Below are 21,917 nucleotides of genomic sequence, written 5' to 3'. Positions count from 1 at the left end.
GCATTTTAATTTAGTTTTAAATGAAGCTTCTTAAGCATTTTAAAATCTTCTTTACTTTATAATATATAACAAAACTATTGTATGTAGACTTCTAGGAAGAGACCTAAAAATGTTAAAATGTATTCCTGGCACATGAAACCTTAAATTAGAGTGAATAAATGAAGACTTGGCATACCACTTCTGAAACGTTGCCGACCCCTGATTTAAAACATATGAGAGATCTGTAGTAGGGATCTGTGCTGAACAGCCAGTGTAAGGATATTTCTGACTGTCCTTTTTAAAACAAAAGGTGGTCCAATAAAAGATATTACCGGACCCACTTTGTCTTACCTGCACTTAAAAATCTCCAGTGATGGAATGAAGGAATATGCAAGAGAAATTGCAGTTTAAAACGGAGTGTAATTTACTTATTTTAAAGAGAGAGAGACAAACACCTGTCAGGGATGGACTAGATAATACTTAGTCCTGCTATGAGTGCAGGGGAGTGGACTAGATGACCTCTCAAGGTCCTTTCCAGTTCTATGATTTTGGTTTGTTTTTAGGATTGTCTATCACTTTATTCTGTAGCCTCCTTTTCATTTCCCTTTACGTTCTGTAATGTATGCAATATTAATAGAGAAGTCTGGCTTCAAAGAATATGGATTTTAAGACCCAGAAACCTCTCTCAGTTCTAGGAAAGGTAAGATTTCAAGTAGCTTTAATGCTAAAGTGTTAATCTAAAGATGCTAGCATTTATGGTTATTCAGTTGCTAAGTTCCAAGACCTGAAAAGATGCTGTTTACCATAAAAGTTAAATACAGTATCTGTAAACACTTTAAATGTGCTGTTAAATGGATATCACATGGTCTTATCAAATTGCTTTGAATAGTTTTTAAGCTGAATAATTGCATTTCTTCTTTGGCATGAATACTGTTCATGTTGGTAACACCTCATAATTAAGTGTTCAGCCCTTTAAAGACAATTTTAAAATCATTAGATGTATTTCTTGTAGTAATGGTTTGGTGAAATAATTGAAAAACTCTTCAGTGCAGAGGGTAAGAGAGCCTGCAAGAGGAAGAAATCAGGTTGCAATGATTTTATAATTACCATTTCTACCCCACCCCAAATATATGTATTGCAAGTACAGTTTTAGTAATTTATCACGCCATTTTGTGAAAATACACGTTTTATAATTTTATAACTACTGATGTCTTTTGTAGCCCTTCTTTATTCGTGCCTTGATCAGATGAGAGAAGTGCTGGGGGAAACTGCACCAGAGCAGGTGATGGTGGAAGCAGTGTTGAATAGTAAATTTGATGTACAGAAGGCTTTGGATTTTGTGCTTGCACAAGACAGTAAGCAAAATGTGAAGACTAAGAATGAAGAACCTGTGACTACAGGAAAGACAACAAAAGGTATGCTCTTATTTAATTATGTTTTGGTTTAGATTAAAGTTCACTGGCTGTGCATAGGATCCTGGAGTTTTTAGAACTGGAAGATACTTGCACTGTTATATCAAAATTACTCATTGGAAAACAAAACAAAGTTCTCAGTCTTCTATTTCTAAATACATTTCATGGTTTTTAAGATATATAGAGAACATCTCTTTAAAGGAAGCAGTAGATTTTTACTAAACTTAAAATCAAGTTTTAGTTTTAGACTTGGTCCTCCCTCCTAAATTCAAATGTAAGCAACCACAATTCCCAATGAAATTCTGTTTTCTAATAAATACTTTAGTTATGTTACTACTTACGTTATCTAACTGCTAACTTCTGTATTTTTTTTTGAGACAGCAAATTTTAAGACATTTTAAATGTTTGCTTGTCATATAGCAAGGCTGTTTTTGTAGAGCTAGTACAATAGCTTGGTTGTGTGGATTCAGACATCTTAAGAGTTGATATTCATTTACTAACATAGTGTTTCTTTTGGTGGATAATTGTAGTAATTTTGCTAAATGATTGAATAAATGCCCTTCAGAACTCAGTTCTATTTGATTATAGAGACAATGATGCAATGCAATTTTTCAAGTAACGTTTAGTAATTAAATGCCTTTATGTTTCTTCTTAACTTTGCTGTTGCTGTCTCCTTAAAAAAATGGAATTTTTCGTTGTGACAATGCATCTGTCTGAAAATTATTGGCTATTGTAAGGTAAGGAGATTTACTTTGTTCAGAAACTTTTACTTATTCAGAGAACTTGTCTTACTTAATAGAAAACTCTTCAGCAAACACCAACATGTCTGAGCTCAGTAGCCTGACAGTCAAAGCTAAATCACCTAGTTACTTTTCAACTTTAAGTGACACAACACTCTTCAAAGCTAAACATTCTAAAATATCCTCAATAGAAAAGAAAATATCTGAATCATCTAATAAATCTTCAGGAGTTCTATATTCTTCCCTCAGTAATGATATGTATGAAGAATCATGTTATGAATCTGTCAGTAAACATGTAGCAGTACGGCTACCAGACAATACCAGCACATTAAGTTTGATTTCCAGCAATGAAGACAAAATTTGCTTTAGTGTAGGTGCTGAGTTATTGGAAGCTAGTCAGTCTGAAAATCCTGCCTGGAAGCAGTTGGAGTGCAAGGAATCACAAGACTTGAAATCTTTGCTGATGCAGAATATAACTGATGACTATTTGAGTTTCCAAGACAGGGGACTGCTTGGGGTCCAAAATTCTTCAGATCATAATAGTAGAGGAAGTATGGTTAGTAGTCCTGGCTTAATGAGTTCTGTAGGGAAACTGACACTTGATAATGGTATAAACTGTACTCAGAATAGAAAGACTGAGCGTTTTGAAATTTTTCCTTCATTTCTACAAAGTACCAGGCAAGATACCTCATCTTCAGACATGGATAGTTTGCCATTTTCAAACTCTGGGGGTCCATCACTGGCTGACCTACTTCGAGAGCACCAGGAAAGTAATTCAAGCCACTGTTCTTTGTCTGATCTTCATAACCAAATATCTATGAGTTTTATAGATTTGAAATTGGGATCCTCACCATTGTCACAACTAGCTGGTCAACATCAAGCTGCAACAGGGATGTCAGAATTAACAGGATCTCTGTCTTCTCTGGCATTGTCTCAGGCTTCTCCAGTAAGAGAACTTGAGAATTTGTCACTTTCAGATTTAATTGCAGAAACCATTGAAGTAGATAATCCTCAAGAAGCAAAAGACTGTTTGAGGTTCAGTATAGCTGAAATGTGGCCTTCTACAGGCGTAAACACAAACATTGACTTAAGTGTCCTTATAAAAAATCCAGAAGTATCTGCAGAAGCAGTAGCACGCCAGTCAAATACCATAGTCCCAGAAACTAAAGTTTTAAGATCAAAGCAAGGAAAAAGTATTATTTTAGTGAAAGGAAATAAAAAAAGCAGAAAAGGACGTATTTCTAAGAGCCAGGATCTGTCTCTCTCATGGATGAAGGCTCTTTGTGCCAGACCGTCAGCTTTTGCTTTAACTTTGTGTCTCCGTTATCCTCCAAAAGGATGTAAAAGACGCACGATTGATATCCATAAGACTTTCCTATACAGTAGGCAAGTAAAAGAAGTAAAAAATAAGGAAATTGACCCTTTAATATCAATAACACCATTTGACTTTAAATCAGCATCTCCTGATGACATTGTAAAAGCTGGACAAAAAAGAGCCTTTACAAGAGACTAGTGTAAAGTAGGGGAAAGAAATAGAATTTATCCTTCAGAGCCTTTTTAAATGATTTTATAAATTTTGTATTGGGTGACTTTATAACCCAGAATTCACATTCTATATTTTTTAATTATACATTTGATAATTCTCAACAAATAGTTGGTGATCAAAAAATTTATGTGAAGTTTTAAACAACTGCACTGAGTGCCTGTATTTTTATTTTTTGCATACTTTTCCTTAAGATACAACATCTTAATTTTCACAAACTCTTAATGTTTAATACATCAGAATTGCACATATATAGAATACTACTATACAAAATTACATTTCTAAGTAAGAAAAATAGATTTAATTTGGGGGAAAAAAAATCCTAGCTATACCATTCTATTTTATTGTTTGGTTATATTGCAGAACATAACCTAGAATAGATATTGCTCTGGATTAATTTTATTAGATGTACTTTAAATTTAAGTTTCTGGTAGGTTACATAATTAAACTGTCTTGTGGCAGGGTTTAATTTCCAACTGTTGCTCATTTCATTCTCAATTTCATTATTCTTTTATATACTTTGGTCATAGTGATGTCACTAATCTTAGAAAATTATCATATGTTCTCAAAAGCTCCAGTTATTTAAAAGAAATAACCCCAGAAAAATCAATCATTGACCACTATACCTGATGATGAACCATTTGCTAGCTTTTTGGTGGGACCAGACTTTCTTATGACAGCAAAGTACTATAACTTAAAGTTACAATTTTTATATCTATTCAAAACATCCAAGTGTTAAAACTGGGCATTTAAAGGATATTGGAAAACAACTGTGTGCATAGTATATATTTCATCAAAATTTTTCCAGTTGGAATCCATCACCTATTTTAAGTCTGTTTTAAGTGTGTTGGAAGAAAAATGTTCTTTTTTTTTTCCCCTTTGGCATTAGTCATGCCTAGTGAAAAGGGAGTGACAAGCTATAGGTGCTATTTCTCCTTTTAGGAAAAAGTTACCTTTAGTAATGGAAATGTGTAAAGTTGCATTCACTTTTCTTGCTGGAGCCAGTGCTCGTTATTTTGAGTCTTAATATGTGAAGCCAAAGTCAGGTCTTGAACTTAATTTCTTATCCAATAGTCATTGGACTCTGATACTGTCTATAGGTAGTCATAACTTTACAGAGGTGTTTGTCAAATATTAGTAGTTTTTCACTTGGATCCATGGATTACCAGTCGGTATTTTCAACAGTTAATCTGCAGTATATCCTATACAAGTACTGTTATTACTAGAAAAATAAGCTTGTTTATAATTTACCATAACTTTATTCAGATATAACCAGGAAACTGTTATGAAATAATGGGTTAAATCTTAATGGTGGAGCTTTAATAAGTTGATTTATAGAAAAAGAAGCCTTAATATTTAGTATTTTTCCTAGCTTTAGGTAGCAATGTCAGTTTAGTTATAAAAATGTATTTGAAAGCACTGGAATGCAGGTTACATTTGCTGTACACTAATTTGTTTAGCTGGTAGACATTTGTAAACTGTCACTATTTAGGGAATTCTTCAAACATATGAGTATCAGACTCTTTTTTTTTTTTTTTTTGTATTGAAGTGTTTTTGATCTTCTAAATTCTCCAGAACAGAGTTCATTGTTCTAGTGCCTTTTAATAAAGATGGTAGCACCGCAGTGTTTATATTCTAATTGATCAGCTTGATTTTTGTTTGTTTAGTCACTCATATCCAGAAGCCTTTAGGAGCCTTCAGTAGGTTAAAACATAATTAATGTAAACATAGCTTGTTTAGGTAAATCAAAGAGCAGAAATAAAACCCAACATCCTCCTATTTTGCTCACAAATTATATATATTTTCCCCGACATAAACTACATGGAAACAGTTTCTTGAGCCTTATCCTGAAGGATGTCACACACTCTCAAATTATCAGAAGAACTTTCTGCTGTCCCACACCTTAAACAGAGAAAGCTCTAGATGACTTTTGTTGCTATTACAGGGCAATCCCTCAAGTACGCTAGTTCTTTTATCATTTAAGATTTTCATAGTAAGTGCTCCAGTTGTACTTGCTGAACAATAAGCAAACAAGGTAGATCAGAGTGAGGCTGTTCGCTGGCTCAAAATACTGACAGAATAGTTCAGAAATGTTTTAAAAAAAATCTTCATTCAAGTTATCTGTTTTCTGAAGTCTCTCTAAATATGAACAGCCCTTTACTTGATATCTAGAATTGATTTTTCCTATTAAGATTTTGGGTCTTATCTGAAGAATTTGTGCAATAGACAGATCTCCAAATTTATTTTAAATGGGATAGTGTGCTACCAGTGATGAAAAATTGTTTAACATTTTAATAATTTTCTTTTTAATGGCCCAGTCTTTTTTAGTTTACTTTAGGTGATTTGCTCTTTTCTTGTTCCTGCCGCTTCCTCATGGCTTGAATTAGCTTTTCTAATGGAGGTGTTACTAATCTCTGGTGGAAGAATTGCTATTATATTTAGTAGAGTAAATTGTTTCTTTGCTTCTGCTGCTTCTGTCTAGTGTTGTTGTATTGTCTCTGTTCTCTCATTTCCTCTTTGCTACTCTTCTCCTAAACCCTTTTTTAACATTAGATGCTACTAGCAGTTTTAGAGCCAAATTCTGCACAAATCATACCTGCACAGAACTCCTGTTGATTTAATCACAAGTTACATGCAAGTCTTTGATGAAAGAATTCAGCACTTAGAACCCAGTCCTGCAATGATATCTGTGCAGATGAAGCAATGGGCCTACGCAGCGCTCCATTGACTTCAGTCGAACTCCAACTACATATGGCTGTCCACCCACACAGATGTCATTGCAGATTGGGGCCTCAGTGTCTAACTTTACATGTAAGTACTAGGTGACTAACCCTTAATATTTCTCAGATCTGTTGCATTAGTACTGTTGGTGATCCTGAAGATGCTATGCATAATGCTGTTCAGCAGGATAAAAATCATGCGGCGTGTGGTGGGGATTGTCTGCCCAGACTGTAATCCTGCAGCCTGAAATGATCCTTGAATAAATATGCACAGAGGGTAAAATTTTCAAAAGGATTAAACTGACATCCTACATCACTTAGGAGCCTAACTTCCATTTAATACAATGAGACTTAGGCTCCTGTGCCACTTAGGCACTTTTGAAAATTTTACCCACAGTTTTGATTTTTAACTAAATGGTAGCATGTTACTGTATTTTTAAAACTGAAACGGGTGTGTAAATAAATTACTCAAGAAGAACTATGTTTATGTGGTTCACCACAGAAAATTCTTAATTTTCTTAAACTACCGCATGATATTATGGCACCTGGAATTTTCGTATAGCATATTGTTGATTGGTTCCAAAAATGTTTCTACCTAATGAACATTAAAATCTGTTAGTGAAATCCCTTTTTGTTTACATTTTATATAACATAGTCAGGGAGGTGTTTGTTATAAATATTTCCTTAATGGTTTGCAGCCAGCCTGTAACTTGGCATGTGTGTATATGGGTCACTTGTATTAATTGCTTACATATTGATATTCAGAGTTGGAAATCGTAAAGTATTTGTGTCTATGCACACACAGTGTATACATGAAAGAAAGCATTAAGCTACATGGAATATACTGTTTACAGTGTTCAGACTGTTGTAAAGTATCTTTTGTACATTGTTTTTATATATAATTTTTTAAAATTCAGTGGGTCATTTAGTTTTTTTAATGAAATTGCTTTGTGAATACTGCTTTTCATTTATGTACAAAAAAATAAAACACTTCGTAAAGACTGATTAAATAACACATGATTTCTTGCTAGTGGTTTGTCTTGTACAAATTTTGTTGCTGTTAGCAGTGCACTAGCCATTTCTTTTGAAGAGATACGCCCCAGTGTATGGCTAGATTTGCAGAGATGTACCCCTGTTCCCATACAAGTTTCCAGACATGACTGAGGCTCTATGCAGACAAATATATCCGCACATATGGAATCCAGGTGCAGTATAGGGGTCATAGTTTGCCTTTTTTAGAAATGTATTTGAGAACCTTCACACAGTTAGATTGTGGATAGAATTTTTAGGCTTCTCTAAGTTCTAAGCAAAAAGTAGAAAGGAAAGGATCTTAATGAAATAACCATCTAGCTCTAAAGAAAAAATTCTATGCCTAACATTCATTCTCAGGGCTTGTTTATACTTACGACTAAATCGGCGCTGCTGTATCGATCGCAGCAGTGTCCATTTAGTGGGTATGGTGAAGACCCGCTAAGTTAATGGGGAAGTGCTCTCCCATCGACGTCTGTACTCCTGGTCCCCAAGATATGTCAGGTAAGTCAGCAGGAGAGCGCTCTCCTGTCAACACACTGCAGTGCAACCTTAGGTATGTCGACTTCAGTTATGTAACTTATGTAACTGAAGTAGCATAACTTAGGTCAACTTTCAGCTTAATTAGACCAGCCCTCAGACCATACATTACAGTGGGGGCAATCAATGCTACTACATTTAAGGTTGTACAGGTGTTCAGGCACTTAACTATCTGACACTTTTATCTTTCAAGTTTAAATTTTCCAGGCTTTTGTGTCTGCCTCTGGGTGTAGTTGTTTTGGAAAAATTGAGCCCTCCCTCCCCCCCCCCAATAAAAAGCTGAGTACAAGGTGAGTGGAAAATTAACTTTGTCCATTAATTAAAAGTAAACTTCTTTTAACAGCTTGTGTATATAGTTCAGGAAGGCTTTACTGCATATATGTGCAGATGAATTACAGTCCTTGCCTCAGTCTCTATGCATCTTGAAAGGTAAAAGCTGCACAGCTCCTAAGGAGTCCACGTCTCCTGTGGCATGTCTAAAGTGTGCTGGAGTAGGATGCCCTCCTGTAGACCTTATTAGGAATCTGATACAGAGGATTCCAGTGATATCTAGACAAATGAGTAGTTGCATGTCATGGAATTTATTTTTCTGTTTGACAAAACTTAGGAATTTCATCCAAATAACTATGGTAAAAGAAATTAAGGTTGCACGGTGAAACATCCAAAAATCAGGAAATGATAGATAAGGTAGCACGTGCATCCTTTCTCCTTCTCTCATCCAGAGCCTCCTGACTTCTGTTTAGGTGTGGAATCTCTGCCACTCTACCCTTCTGTCCTCCAGGCCCTTTTCACAGAGCGGGGGGTGGTATTGTTGCTTTTGGGTTCCTTTCTCTCCTGAATAGTTGTGGTGCAGGGCTTTTACTGGGCTAATTTTCCTAAGTAAGAGTAGTGTCATTGATATGATTGTCAATTTTGTGGTTGTCCACCAGACTCAACGTAACAGCAGTGAACATGATCAGTGACTTCATTTTCACTATGTTGCTCTTCCTAGCTCTTCAACAAGCAACAGCATAGACACTAGAGTGGTTTCCAGGCATAGCAAGAAAATGCTGCATGGGTTAATGTACAGGAGGTTATCTTTGCAAACATAAGGGCTAGAAACTTTTTTAAATGAAAGGTTAAATTTTACAGAAATAAAGTGGTTAAGCATCTCTTGTCAGATAGGAAGATTTAATTTGTAATTGACAAGTGACTTTTGAATGCTGTCTCATAATTAGGGCCCTACCAAATTCACAGTTTTGGTCAATTTCATGGCCGTAGGATTTTTAAAAACAGTAAATTTCATTATTTCACCTATTAAAATCTGAAATTTCACAGTGTTGTAATTTTAGGGGTCCTGACCCAAAAAGGAGATTGTGGTGGGTGGGTGGTGGGAATCGCAAGGTTATTGTAGGGGGGGGTTGCATTACTGCTACCCTTACTTCTGCACTGCTGCTGGCAGTGGCGCTGCCTTCAGAGCTGGACAGCTGGAGAGCAGTGGCTGCTGGCTAGTAGCCCAGCTCTGAAGGCAGAGCCACTGCCAGCTGCAGCACAGAAGTAAGGATGGCATGGTATGGTATTGCCACCCTTATTTCTGCACTGCTGCTGGTGGAGTGCTGCCTTCAGAACTGGGTGCCTGGCCAAAAGTCACCACTCTCCAGCTGCCCAGTTCTGAAGGTAGTGCAGAAGGAAGGGTGGCAATACCGTGACCTCCCCCCACCCCCAGAATAACATTGTGACCTGCCTGTAACTGCCTTTTAGTCAGGATCTGCAATTTGAGAAATGCTTGTCTCCCCTGTGAAAAATCTGTAGATTATTGGAGGGCGCAGATGGAAGAGGGGGTGAAAGCACACAAAAGGCCAGATTTCATGGGAGTGAGACCAGATTTCACGGTCTGTGACGTGTTTTTCATGGCGTGAATTTGGTAGGGTCCTACCTATAGTAATTTGCATGAACCAGTAACTAAACTTGGCAAATAAAAACTGTACACTAAGGACTTTCAGAAAGCAGAAAAATTAAATAGATTTAAATAAATTTATCCAACTTGTTTTTCATATTTTCCCTGTTAGCTTGCTGATTACCAAAACTGTTTGTGATTAAATAAGAGCCTGCTCTATCACAGTCCATGTTCTATTTAATCCTTCAGTGAAGTGCTAAATTTGACACCTCAGTCATTCATAGAGCAAAAAGACTGTCATAAATTACTAACTGCAGGATCTTCTGAGGATAGCTCTTACTGTAGAACATGCATCTTGCATAATTATCAGATATGCAAAGAAAACAATGAAAAGCAAAGTAATTTGGTATAATAAAAGCATCCCCTAGGAAGATAAAACTATAGTAAATTCATAGATCAGTGTTTTATTTTATACCAGTTGAATTGACTGAATAGTGAAATTATAATGTTATAATCAGCAAAGTGCAAGCTCAGTTGGCATATCGTGTTCTGTTCTAGTTACTGTCTCAAAAAAGAAACTACATATGGGAGGGGTTCAGTGACAGGTGCCAAAATTGATTTAAGGCGTGGAGAATCTTCCATGTATGACACTGAAAAGATTGAGGCTCTTTAATTTGGAGAAGAAATGAGTACGAAGGAAGGAAGAGGCACGCAAAATAATGAATAATACAGAGAAAGTCAGGCAGGCACTTACTATTTTACATAATGCAAGGACAAAGGCAATTCAGTGAAGAATTGAAAGACAACCAATTTGAAGTGGACTAAAGGAAATACTACTTTGTATGATACGTGAATAACCCGTGGAATTAATTGCCACAAGATACTGAGGTCAAGAGAGATGTTGAAACATGAGACTTAAAGGCAAGCAGAGATGCCTTTTAAACTAACAAAAAAAGTAGTTAACCTAAACCATTGCAGTATACCTGTGTAGATGTAAAAATTACATCAGTGCTTATAAGTGTTGTCATCAATGTCTGAAGGAAAAAGGCAGTACCTTGAAATGGCATATTCAGTGTAAATTACTTTTTAAAATGTGTTACAGAAGAGTGGTAAGAATGTGGTCTGAGCATGTTGATACAGTAAGACACTGTCCTTGACCCAGCAAACTTGCATTTTGAGACCATGATTCTGCAGTGGGGCTCCACATGGATGGGCCCCTTGCACCCATGCAGAGTTAGTTGAAGGCGTGTGGACTAATTTTGTCCTGTTCATATTTTACATTTAGTTCATTTTTGAAGGAATCAAGATTAATCACCTTTGCTCTTTCCTTTTGTCTTGTAGATAGTTAAGAAGAAAAAGTCTTAAGCTTGCTGCCTTAGATTTTCTATTGCCTTCAAGGAGCAAGTGCAATAAGCTTAAAAGGTCTGCTTGTTTGTTGATGGGGTTTATTTGGAGAATAGAGAGAGACAGAATAATTCCTTTTTCTAATTCATTTATCTGATACTCTTTTAAATATGTAAACAAAATGATTTTAAAAGCTTTTCATGAAATTCTCAGATTCTTAGACCCAGAAGTAACAGGTTTTCACACACAAGTCTTTCTGAATCGGACTGTTTCATGAGAATTTCTGTATTCTTTGTGGTGCCCAAAAGTCTATCCAAGATAGGTAATCTTTGGAATTTTGTGCTCTGCCCTATCCAATCCAATTACATGCATTTCAATTGTATTTTTCACTAGACTGACTGCTTGTCTGCAAATAAGCCTCTCTGCAAAACAGAGTAACCAGTGGCTATGGAAAATAGGTAGCTGTACTGAATACTTGTGAACACTGAGAGGCTGCTTCCAAGTTCTGAACTATCAATTTCATTCTGTGTTGCACAATGATTCCTGCAATTACTTCTTTAGAAAGACATGCTTTGTAATGGTATTGGTAGGAAGCATAAAAATGGTATGTGGTCATAATTACTTTCACAATGAATATACACAAAGGGGGCTACTTAGGGTTTCAGGGGCAACCTTAATTCTGGCATTTCCTAACTTCAGTGATTGATTTTGTAGCTTTAATTTTCTTTTAATGGAGGTTGGTTTGTTTTATATAGTATAGATCAGTAGCTGCCAAACTTTTTTGCTGCCAAGGATCTCTTTGGCATCTGACTAAATGTTCTAGATTCCTTTAATTTCTGGTACTAGAATGACCCCGCCAGTGTGGGAATGCCCCTGCCATCATGACCTCTCTGTTATGCTGTATGGAGGATGCCATTTTGTCTCCAGGCAACAAAAGCAATGGAATACTGTTTGGCACATTCCAGCGTTGGCTCAAGAACGGACCCCTGCATAACTCACAGCATACCCTCAGGGATCACTTTGGGGACCCACTGATACAGATTATATGCTTTTGGGTGGAAAACAATTTTAAAGCTTGAGGCTGTGCTACAGTATGTATTCATCGGTTATTACATGGAATGTGTTCGGAAAACGTATAACTTCACAATAAAGTAGGCTACTGTACTACTTTTAATGAGGCTAGCTTTGTTTTGAGCCAGAATTGTTTTGGAAATTGAGCTAATGAGTTTTTGCCTAAGTATGTAAGAGAGAGAGAGAGACTGTAGTTAGATTTAAATGGAATAGAAGATTGGATATCATGATGGAAGATTAAATAAACTTAACTAAGTTTAAGGTAATGCATATGGGCACAAATAGTATATGCTAATGGCTTTAAACTTGCAGGATTTTCTGAGGGGGGCAAAAAAGGGAATATGTCTCTGTGCAGCTGTAATGTATCTTTAGCAATAAGTCCTTACATTTTCTGTGCAGCTGGAACTCCACTTCTCTCCTTCTTTAAGTTGCTGTCTCCAGAGAGGTTACTCACTTTGAGTGCTTTCAAGAGACTGTTGCTGTGCTATGCAAGTTACTATGCATGTCTAATGTGTGTCTGATGTATATTAGCAGTTGGGGTCAAATAAGATACTTTCAGTGCATTAAAGAATAGAAATTATTGCATTTCTTGTTTCTATATTGGACAATGATACACCATTGAATAGAGTGCTGTATTCATGTGGTCTTTACCTTAGGAAACAAAAGTGAAGTTTTCCTAGGGAAGAGCAAAGAATATGGTTAAATGTACACCACAGATTGCAGAGACTGAAATTACACAGGGAAGGAGAATTATAAGGGGACTAGACAGAAATCTGACTAATTAAGGGCATAGCAGAATTTGATATTTTTTCCTTTCTTGAGACTGTAGAGAAACTACATGATGGAAAAAGGACAAATTTAGAATTAATAGAATATAGTCAGCTTGTGAAATTTATTGCTAAAGGAAGTGGATGCAAATACTGTTAGAATGTTAAAAATGGTTAATTTTATGTCCATTAAAATGTGTAGCTATACTATCTAAAGAAATCAAAGGTAATAAAATCTTGAAATTTAATTGTGTTAATGTGCCTCCTCCGTTTTCTCCCTTGAGATGGGTAGCATTGCACAGTTATTCAGGTGAATCTTTTGCCTTCTGAAACATTGGAAATAGACTGATCCAGGGTGTGATCCCATATTTGCAACTATACTGAAATTAAATTGACCTCATATTTATAACTTCTCTGAGAAATCTTTAAAAAAATTAACACTTCAAGAATAATTCTAATCTGAAAAATGCTTCTGTAAAAAATGGCACCACCCTTAGTCAAAAGGATGTGCTTCCTAGGCATATTCATTTTCATTTCTACTTGCTTTTTACTGTTTAAGATGTTTTCATTACTTTTTTTATTCCTGTTAGCACTATAGAACACACACACACATACTTATGAGTGAGCTAGATTCTATTCCATCTTGGGCCTCATTAATAGAACTGTTAACCACTTTCTGATTGTAAGATTTTTATTTTCAGTGATGCATGAACCAGAAAAAGTGACATCTTGGGTTAAATTTTTGGGGTTGACAAAAAAAAAAAAAATCTTATAAATCATCTTGTCCACTCCTTCAAGATCTTTTTCTGCTTTCTCTATCCAGGAAGCATCTGTGATTGGCTAGTGGAGCAACAGGTCTGTTGTGCAGTTTTATCACCAGCTTCTGGGTCATGCTACAAGGCTCCTTTGCCAAGCTATTCTATGCTGTTCTGTCCCACCTGATTTGCTAGCCCAGTAAAGGACATCCCCTGCCACTGCCTGTGCAATGTTGGGCAAGTTACATAGCTGGAATTTTTCAAAGGTGCTTATGGGAGTTTGGTGCCTAAAGCTGTTAATCGCTTCATGACTCACTGCATCCATCCCTAAAATGCTGATACTAACAAGCAGATTTGATCTGCAAGTTATTGAAGCAATAAAACTGGAATTCTACTGCATTCATTTTTACAAAATCATTTTTCAAATTAGAATGTCACTTTAATATTATGGTTGAAGATATTCTGTAATGCATATTAATTATTAATTTACAATACACAGAGCACTATATACTAGTGACCACAACCAAGAATAAAGTCTCACTCTGGTAGGTACTATAAAATGCATAGTAACGGACAATCCCTACACTAAAATACTTAAAATAGATAAGACAAAAGGTTGGGGAAAAATAGGCACAGAGAATTGAAGAGGCTTGCCCCAAGGTCTGGTGGCATGTTGTTGGCAGAGTTGGGAATAGAACCAAGGTCTTCACAAACCAGTCCAGTGCCCTAACCACTAGTCCTTAATACCTCACCAGCGGAGATACAGACTACAGGGCAGACAGTATTCGTTTATTAGTACAAATGGCTAATTTATTATTTTTGTTAGAGTGTCAAATATTCTGGGAATTTTACAGACATGTCTGAAGAAAAAGTTTCTATCTCCAATGTACAGATGAAGGGGGAGTGGTGGTGGTGGCTGGGGATAGGGGGAAGAGAAAAGGATTCAACATAAAAAGAAAGTAAGCAGATGTGTGGTATATTTTTTTAGCTCTACATTTTATTCTAAGTTAATCGCATTCCTCTGTTTCAACCTCTTCCCTTCCTCTATATCAAATCTGTCCCAATTCTATTCCATAAACAATTTCCAGCATATCAGCATAGCCTAGGTATGACAACACACTGGAACAAGAAACAGCCACTTAGATAAATACCACAGAAGTGCCTTCACTAACTCCTGCAGCTTATGATAGTGATTCTGACAACTTTGCTCCATGGTGATGGGGGTTTCCCAATCCAGGGACAGACACTTGATGGTCTGGCTTTCATGCTTCCAGATGCGCATTGCAGTTGCAACAGCTTTCTATTCATGAGTGCACTGTAGTGGAATGCAAATAATCATATTTATACAATTTGGGGATTAATATATGACTTTAAAGGTGGATATAGAACTGGTTAAAGGGGAGACTAAAACGGGTAATACTGAAAGAGGAACTGTCAGGCTGGAGGGAGGTTTAGTGAACTTCATCAGGGATCAGTGTTGGGACCAATCTTATTGAACATTCTCGTTAATTACCTTGGCACAAAAAGTGGGTGTGTGCTAATAAAATTTGCAGATGAGACAAAGTTAGGAGGTACTACCAGTGTAGAGAAGCAGTGGAATATCATACAAGATGATTTGGATGACCTTGGAAACTGGAGTAAGAGAAATGAGGTGAAATTTGGTAGTGCAAAGTGCAAGCTCATGGAATTAGGGACTAACAAGATTTTTTTTGCTATAAATTGGAAGTGACGGAGAAGAAAGACCTGGGTGTATTGGTTGATCACAGGATGATTATGAACCGCTAGTGTGGTGTGGCCATGAAAAAGGCTTATGCAATCCTAGGATGCATCAGGCAAAGTATTTCCAGTAGAGAGAGGGAATTGTTAGTACCATTGTACAAGGCATTGGTGAGTCCTCATCTGGAATACTAGGTGCAATTCTGGTCCTCCATGTTTAAGAAAGGTCACTTCAAGTTGGAACAGGTGTGGAGAAGAGCTTCTAGGATGATCAGTGGAATGGAGAACCTATCATATGAGAAGAGGCTTAAGAAGCTTCGGTTGTTTAGCCTTACCCAATGAAGGCTCAGAGGAGATACAATTACTGTCTACTTATATATGAGAGGGATGGACTCCAGGGAGGGAGTTGAGTTATTTAAGTTAAGGGCCAATGTTGGCCCAAGAACAAATGGATATAAATTAGATATCAGTTTTTAGAATTGAAATTAGACATTGATTTCTAATCATCAGAGGGCTGAATTTCTGCAACAGCCTTCCAGCCGGGCAAAAAAACTAACTTTGTTTCAAGACTGAGCTTGTTACATTTATGGAGAAGATGGTATGATGAAGTTGCCTACAATGGTATATGGCACTGCTTCACCTGCTATTAGCAAATATCTCCAGCTGCTGGAGATGGGACACTAGGTGGGAAGGGCTCTGTGTTACAACAGTAAATTCTTTCTCCGGTGTCTAGCTGGTGGGTCTCTCTACATGTGCAGGTTCTAACAGATCAATATATTTCAGGTCAGGATCGAATTTTCCCCCAGGTCAGCTTGGCAGAGATGTAGGGTTGTTTTTTTGGCCCCGCCCCTTCCTCTGCAGCATGGGGCACAGGTAACTTGCTGGTTTCATCTAAAACAAATGGTGGATTCTCTGTAACTTGCAGTCTTTTTTAAAGCAAGATTTGAGGACATCCATAATTCAGCTAGAGATTATGGATCTATTACAGGAGTGAGTGAGTAAGCGTCTATGGCCAGCAATGTGCAGAAGATCAGACTAGATGATCATGATGGTCCCTTCTGGCTTTAAAGTCTATGATTAACTTTTGGCTGCTTTGTGAGTTCATAATGGGAACTAAAAATCTAAGTCAAACTGGAGAAACATACATCCAAATGCTAGACTTTGACATTGCATCCCTAGAGAGGATTCCAAGGAATTACAGGGAAAAATAAGTGTTCTGAAGCTTATACTAAGAATAGTAAATTATATATTTTTGTTTGCTTAAGATGCCTAAGGCTTTTGTTCAAGATATAGGAACTATTATGCTTCGTCATTGTATTCTGACCAATTCCAATCTGCAAATCGTTTTCACATTTACATCTAAACTGCCCAATAGGAAACTAGAAATGTTGTTATGGTCTTTTATTGGTCACATTTTTATTTATTAAACATGTCATAGTAACACCCAGATGCCTCAGTTAGTGATGCGTTAGGTGCTGTATAAATAAGTATAAAAATGGTTCCTGATGTTTTAGCTCTGATACAAAGCATTTGAAATCCAATATAACTGATTATTCAACAAGCTCTTAAATCATGGGATATTATGAGATACTTAGACTGTTTTGTATACTGAAAATGTCTGCACAGACATTAGGACTTACTGAATCTCTGCACTAAAATACTGTGTGGGCTTTAGAAAGGAAGTGGCTTATTTCACAGAAAATGTGTCATCAGCAGTGAAAAGCTTTTAAAATGTTCTGAGATACCTTTTTGAGATTCTCTTCATATATACTGTACACCTACACTGGAAAAAATGACACTCCAGCCTTTTTTCTGAGAGAGAAGTTTTGCCTTGCAGCATTTTAAGACTAGTATAGTTTATTTTTCAAACAAAGAATAGCAATCTATACAAAGTAGGTCATATAGCTAGCTATAGCACACATAAATACTGTATATTTAGTTAAGGAACCTGGATAAAATTTAAATTGATATCCAGTTAGAAATGCAGAACTCAAAGGGATCTTGAGAGATCTTCAAGCCCAGTTCCCTGCCCTGAGGCAGGACCAAGTAAACATAGACCATTCTTTACAGGTGTATGACTAACCTCTTCTTAAAAATCTCCAGCACAGTCAGTATTCCTGTTCCTGTTAATCAGGCGTGGCCTTCTATTTGTATCCCCCTGGATCATGTCTTCAGAAGATGATTAATATGTATATCAGTTAATTTTCTGTTTGCCTCAGGAGAACAATATTTTCATTTTTGTTCTGTACACTGAAGTGAAGAATCAATCTGATCTCTAAACTGTGAGGTTCCTGACGTTCTGGAGCATTGTAGAAATATGATTGGAGAATTTTTTTTTTTTTAAACCTGTTTAGTTTCTTTGAATTTTTCCACAGTATGACAAACTTCACTCCCCATTTTTTTGGTAGGAGCCAAATGCTTTTCTCCTATGCCTATGGCAGAACTTGACTCCAGTATGCTTTTCTCCTTATATATGTAGTTTTTCTCCTGCTGTCAGCAGGAAATGTGTGCAGTTACGGAGCCCATCTTATTTGCATCAAGATCCACCAGCAGTGTCTGAGAGCAGAATTTTTCTTTAAGACAGTAACATTCTGCACCCTAGATTGGTGTCAGAAAATGTGTGGAGTAGAAAGTATAAGCTTAAATTGCGTCCATGCTTACATTTTGTTTTCTGTGGATAAAATGAGAACAGTGTCTAATGTCAATCCAGTACCTCCATGAGCAATACATTCCTTTAGCCTCTCCCTTTTATAGACTTAGGTATTTCTCAAAGGTGTTAGTTTTTCATTCTATGTGATTTTTGTCTCTGCTGTTCAGATAGATGTTGGTCTCAGGAGATCAGTTAATCTGTTTCAGAGTCATATTGTCAAAATTTCGAGCAGTAAGATCTGTCTTCTACTGGTTGATGACATATGTCGTATTGTCTAGAATGACTTTGAAAATTTCAGAGGAAACTAACAGGTAAGTAACTTGTATAGCGTTCTTTATCACATGATTTCAAAGTACTGTACCATATAGACCACTGCAGAACTAAGCCAATATGTAAGCGCTTTAGAGACCAACCATATAAATGAATAATTTGCCATTTCCATAAGCTTATGAAAGAGGACGTTCCTTCTATAGTTAAGGATGTAGGAAGCTTTCCATTATAAGGCTGATTTTGCCTTTTCTTTCTCCATTGTGTATCTCAGAAAAGTCTCTACAGTTCATATTTCATGTATATGATATTTTTGGGCGAAGAACTTTTCCCCAAAGTTTTGAGGTGACATGGATAGTTTATTTATAAGTTATTGGACTTAAACAAAATGCAAGTAGAGGATGGAGGGGGGAACTCTACCAGGTCCCTTCTTTGTGATGTCATCACTCAAAAGAAACTAATAACCTCAGCAAGGATGGATAAAAGAATAAATCTGAAGTTTCTAGGCCAAGTTAAGTACATTATTTTTTGAGAATGGAGCTACTTTTATATTTGGCACTAGGAAAGAGAGAGAGATCTTTTTCAGTTTTGAAGTCCAAAAATCTGACAGACCTTATGGATCTTCAGAAAGTCACATGGCCTGAGGCAAACTTTGGTAATGTCCGTCATAACTTTGCTACTATTGTGCATAGCTGTTAGATCACAGATGTCTCCTGAAGTGTGTAGCTAAGCAGCCAAAGATTAGAAGAGCTCCACTTTGCAGATGTTGTTACTACCTACAGAGGCTTATGTCACATTAGTATTTTGCAAATCTAAACAAAAACTTTCCAGCTTTTGAATCTAGTAATGGATATCTAAGTATCAAAAGGACAAAAATCCTTAAGAAATCCCAGGAGTGGGGAAAAACCTTTAAACTGGATTTAAGGTTGTAAGTATGTATAAATAACATAAGGGAAAGATAGCCTAAAAGAACACTGTAGCTTAAAAAATAAATGTACAAACTCGGGAAAAGCAAAGTTAAGTGTAAGTTTAAAAAAAAAAAAGTAAAGTATGCAAATACAGACTTAAATAACAATAATGTTTCAAGTATCTTAGTACCCATGTGTGCTAGGCATCTTACAATACAGATAGAAAGAAAAGGCTTTGACGTTCTCTGTGTATTCTCTTCTCCACCTACGCTTACATCATAAGACAGCTTTATGGCTGCATGTTGTGCATCATCCTCATAGAAAGCATTAACTACATATTATAGTACATTATATCATACATGACATACTTATAAGCACTACCCACCCATTACGTATGTTTCTACGTCTACACCAGAGAACATACTCTAGTTCATTCTGTTGATATCATGCTTTATATAAAGAAATAATCATCATCCAATCCTCATCTGTACTTTCTGATGTAGTTCGTTCATATAAGTCCCATGCATTTTCCCCCATTCCAGACCTTTACAATGCACAGTGGGCATCTGTACATTAGTCCTATTTTAAGTCCTATATTTCTGTTCTGCATAGCCTGCATATCCTTATGACGATAGACAGAAAATCTTAAGTGGACTGTCAAAATACATGGTGATAAGATTTTCCTGGTTGAAATGCCAAAGAGTAGGGAGGAGTGTAAGGTGCAAGTAGCTTTGATACTTAGCATAGATACATATCTACTGTTTACCAGGACACACAACATGGGAAAGATAGGGAATAGTTATGGTCATTTGGGTTGCCCCAGCTCTGCTTTCATACTTTTGCTATGTTTAAACCATTAAACTTAATTCAGTTGTTAACTTTAAATCTAATCAATTCCAAAAAAGAGTTAAAATAATTTCATGTAGTACAGCCATTTCTGAGTCCTTGCTTCTACTTTCTGTGGTTTTACAATCACATTTTCCTATATTTTTTAAATGTTTTTCTCTTCCCTGTTGCTGACCCACATAAACAGAGGAAATTGACTAACCTGGCAATACGGGGGAAATGATGACACTATACACACAGGACTATTCAATGTACAAAGTAATCTGAAAAACAGAGAGATAATTGTTTCCTTCGTAATTTTCCTGTTCTAGACATCATAGCACAGTGGTTCTCAAACTTTTGTTCTGGTGATCCCTTTCACATAGCAAGCCTCTGAGTGTGACCCCCCGCCCCCTTAATATATTTAAAAAAATGTTTTAAATTTATTAACACCATTATAAATGCTGGAGGCAAAACAAGGTTTGAGGTGGAGGCTGACAGCTTGCGACCCCCCCCGTGTAATAATCTTGTGACCTCCTGAGGGGTCCCAACCCCCGCTTTGAGAACCCCGTCTTAGCAGTTGCAATAATATTACTTTACGTAAACACTTTTCATGGAAAAGTGTGATTTGAATTGCCTGGCTTCTAATATTTGATATTTTTTAATTGCTATGTTTTCTTAGGGTTACCTTCCCTAAAGTAATATATTTATAACCTTACCGGTAATTTAAGGAAGGCTTTGTTATTTCAGCACCTGGGAATAGAGCTGTAAGTATTCATTCTAGCTGTCTGCTAATTTACCTCACTATATTAGTTTGTACATTGTAGTTCTCATTATTATACAGTGTAATTTGATTTTGTCAAAGACAGTTGATCTGGGTAGATTCTCACAGCTCAGTTTTGATTCTGGTCTAGAGGTAACTTTTTGTTTTTATTACAAATAGAGGGTGTTATCCATGCTTTTTTGTAATATATTTCCTTGTCTCTTCTTACTAACTAAGTAACACTTTGCTACTACTGAGATGGTGATAATGTAAGTTTCTACATAGATCTACTGGTGTCATACTTGGGAAGTCTTAAAAGATTTGCAGAGGTGTTTAATCACTGTTATTTTTCTCCAGTTGCTGTCCCCTGCGCCCCCATCACTCCTCTTCTCTCTTCCCTCCCCCTCCCCCCCGCCTAGAAGCTGGAAAATGGGGGAGTGGTGAAGAGGACAAATGGACAGAGTACTGTGATTGGCATCAAAGTTATTCAGAATTTTAAAACCATATGTACTGTTACTTTGGAAATAGATAATAGTTTTGTTTACAGTATGTGTCCACAGTACTGTTCTTTCCCCATGAAAGTTCTTTCCTTTTGGAAGATCATATCTTCATTTTCTTTTTTAGAGCCAGAAAATAGATGCTTGCTTGCCTTTATGGGCTTGTGGGCAGTGATCGATCCAGCAAGGGTCAATTTATCGCGTCAATGCAATAAATCGACTGCTGAGTGCTCTCTTGTCGACTTTTGTACTCCACCAGAACGAGGAGCGCAAGCAGAGTCAATGGGAGTGTGTCAGGGTACGTCTACGCTACGGGATTATTCCGATTTTACATAAACTGGTTTTGTAAAACAGATTGTATAAAATCGAGTGCACACGACCACACTAAGCACATTAATTCAGCGGTGTGCGTCCGTGGTCCGAGGGTAGCGTCGATTTCCGGAGCGTTGCACTGTGGGTAGCTATTCTGTAGCTATCCCATAGTTCCCACAGTCTCCCCCGCCCCTTGGAATTCT

General features: G+C 36.8%; 1 protein-coding gene across 4 annotated transcripts in view; it reads left to right on the top strand.

Moving 5' to 3' along the window:
• HBS1L (HBS1 like translational GTPase) overlaps positions 1–21,917 on the top strand; it is a 117,850-nt gene that overhangs the window by 19,204 nt on the left and 76,729 nt on the right. Inside the window, exons 4-5 of one of the 4 annotated variants that reach the window (XM_075063967.1) lie at positions 1,200–1,394; positions 2,134–7,424. In XM_075063967.1, coding sequence (XP_074920068.1) covers positions 1,200–1,394; positions 2,134–3,644 — 1,706 coding nt within the window. In that variant the 3' untranslated portion in view covers positions 3,645–7,424. Of the gene's footprint in view, positions 1–542; positions 680–1,199; positions 1,395–2,133; positions 7,425–21,917 lie in introns of those variants that run through there. The other 3 variants (XM_032785180.2, XM_032785179.2, XM_032785181.1) reach the window with 3 other exon arrangements.

Source organism: Chelonoidis abingdonii, chromosome 3 (genome assembly GCF_003597395.2).
Source record: "Chelonoidis abingdonii isolate Lonesome George chromosome 3, CheloAbing_2.0, whole genome shotgun sequence".
NCBI classification, from domain to species: Eukaryota; Metazoa; Chordata; order Testudines; family Testudinidae; genus Chelonoidis; species Chelonoidis abingdonii.
The sequence above is the reverse complement of the archived record's forward strand: the minus strand, read 5'-3'. Positions and strand labels throughout refer to the sequence as shown.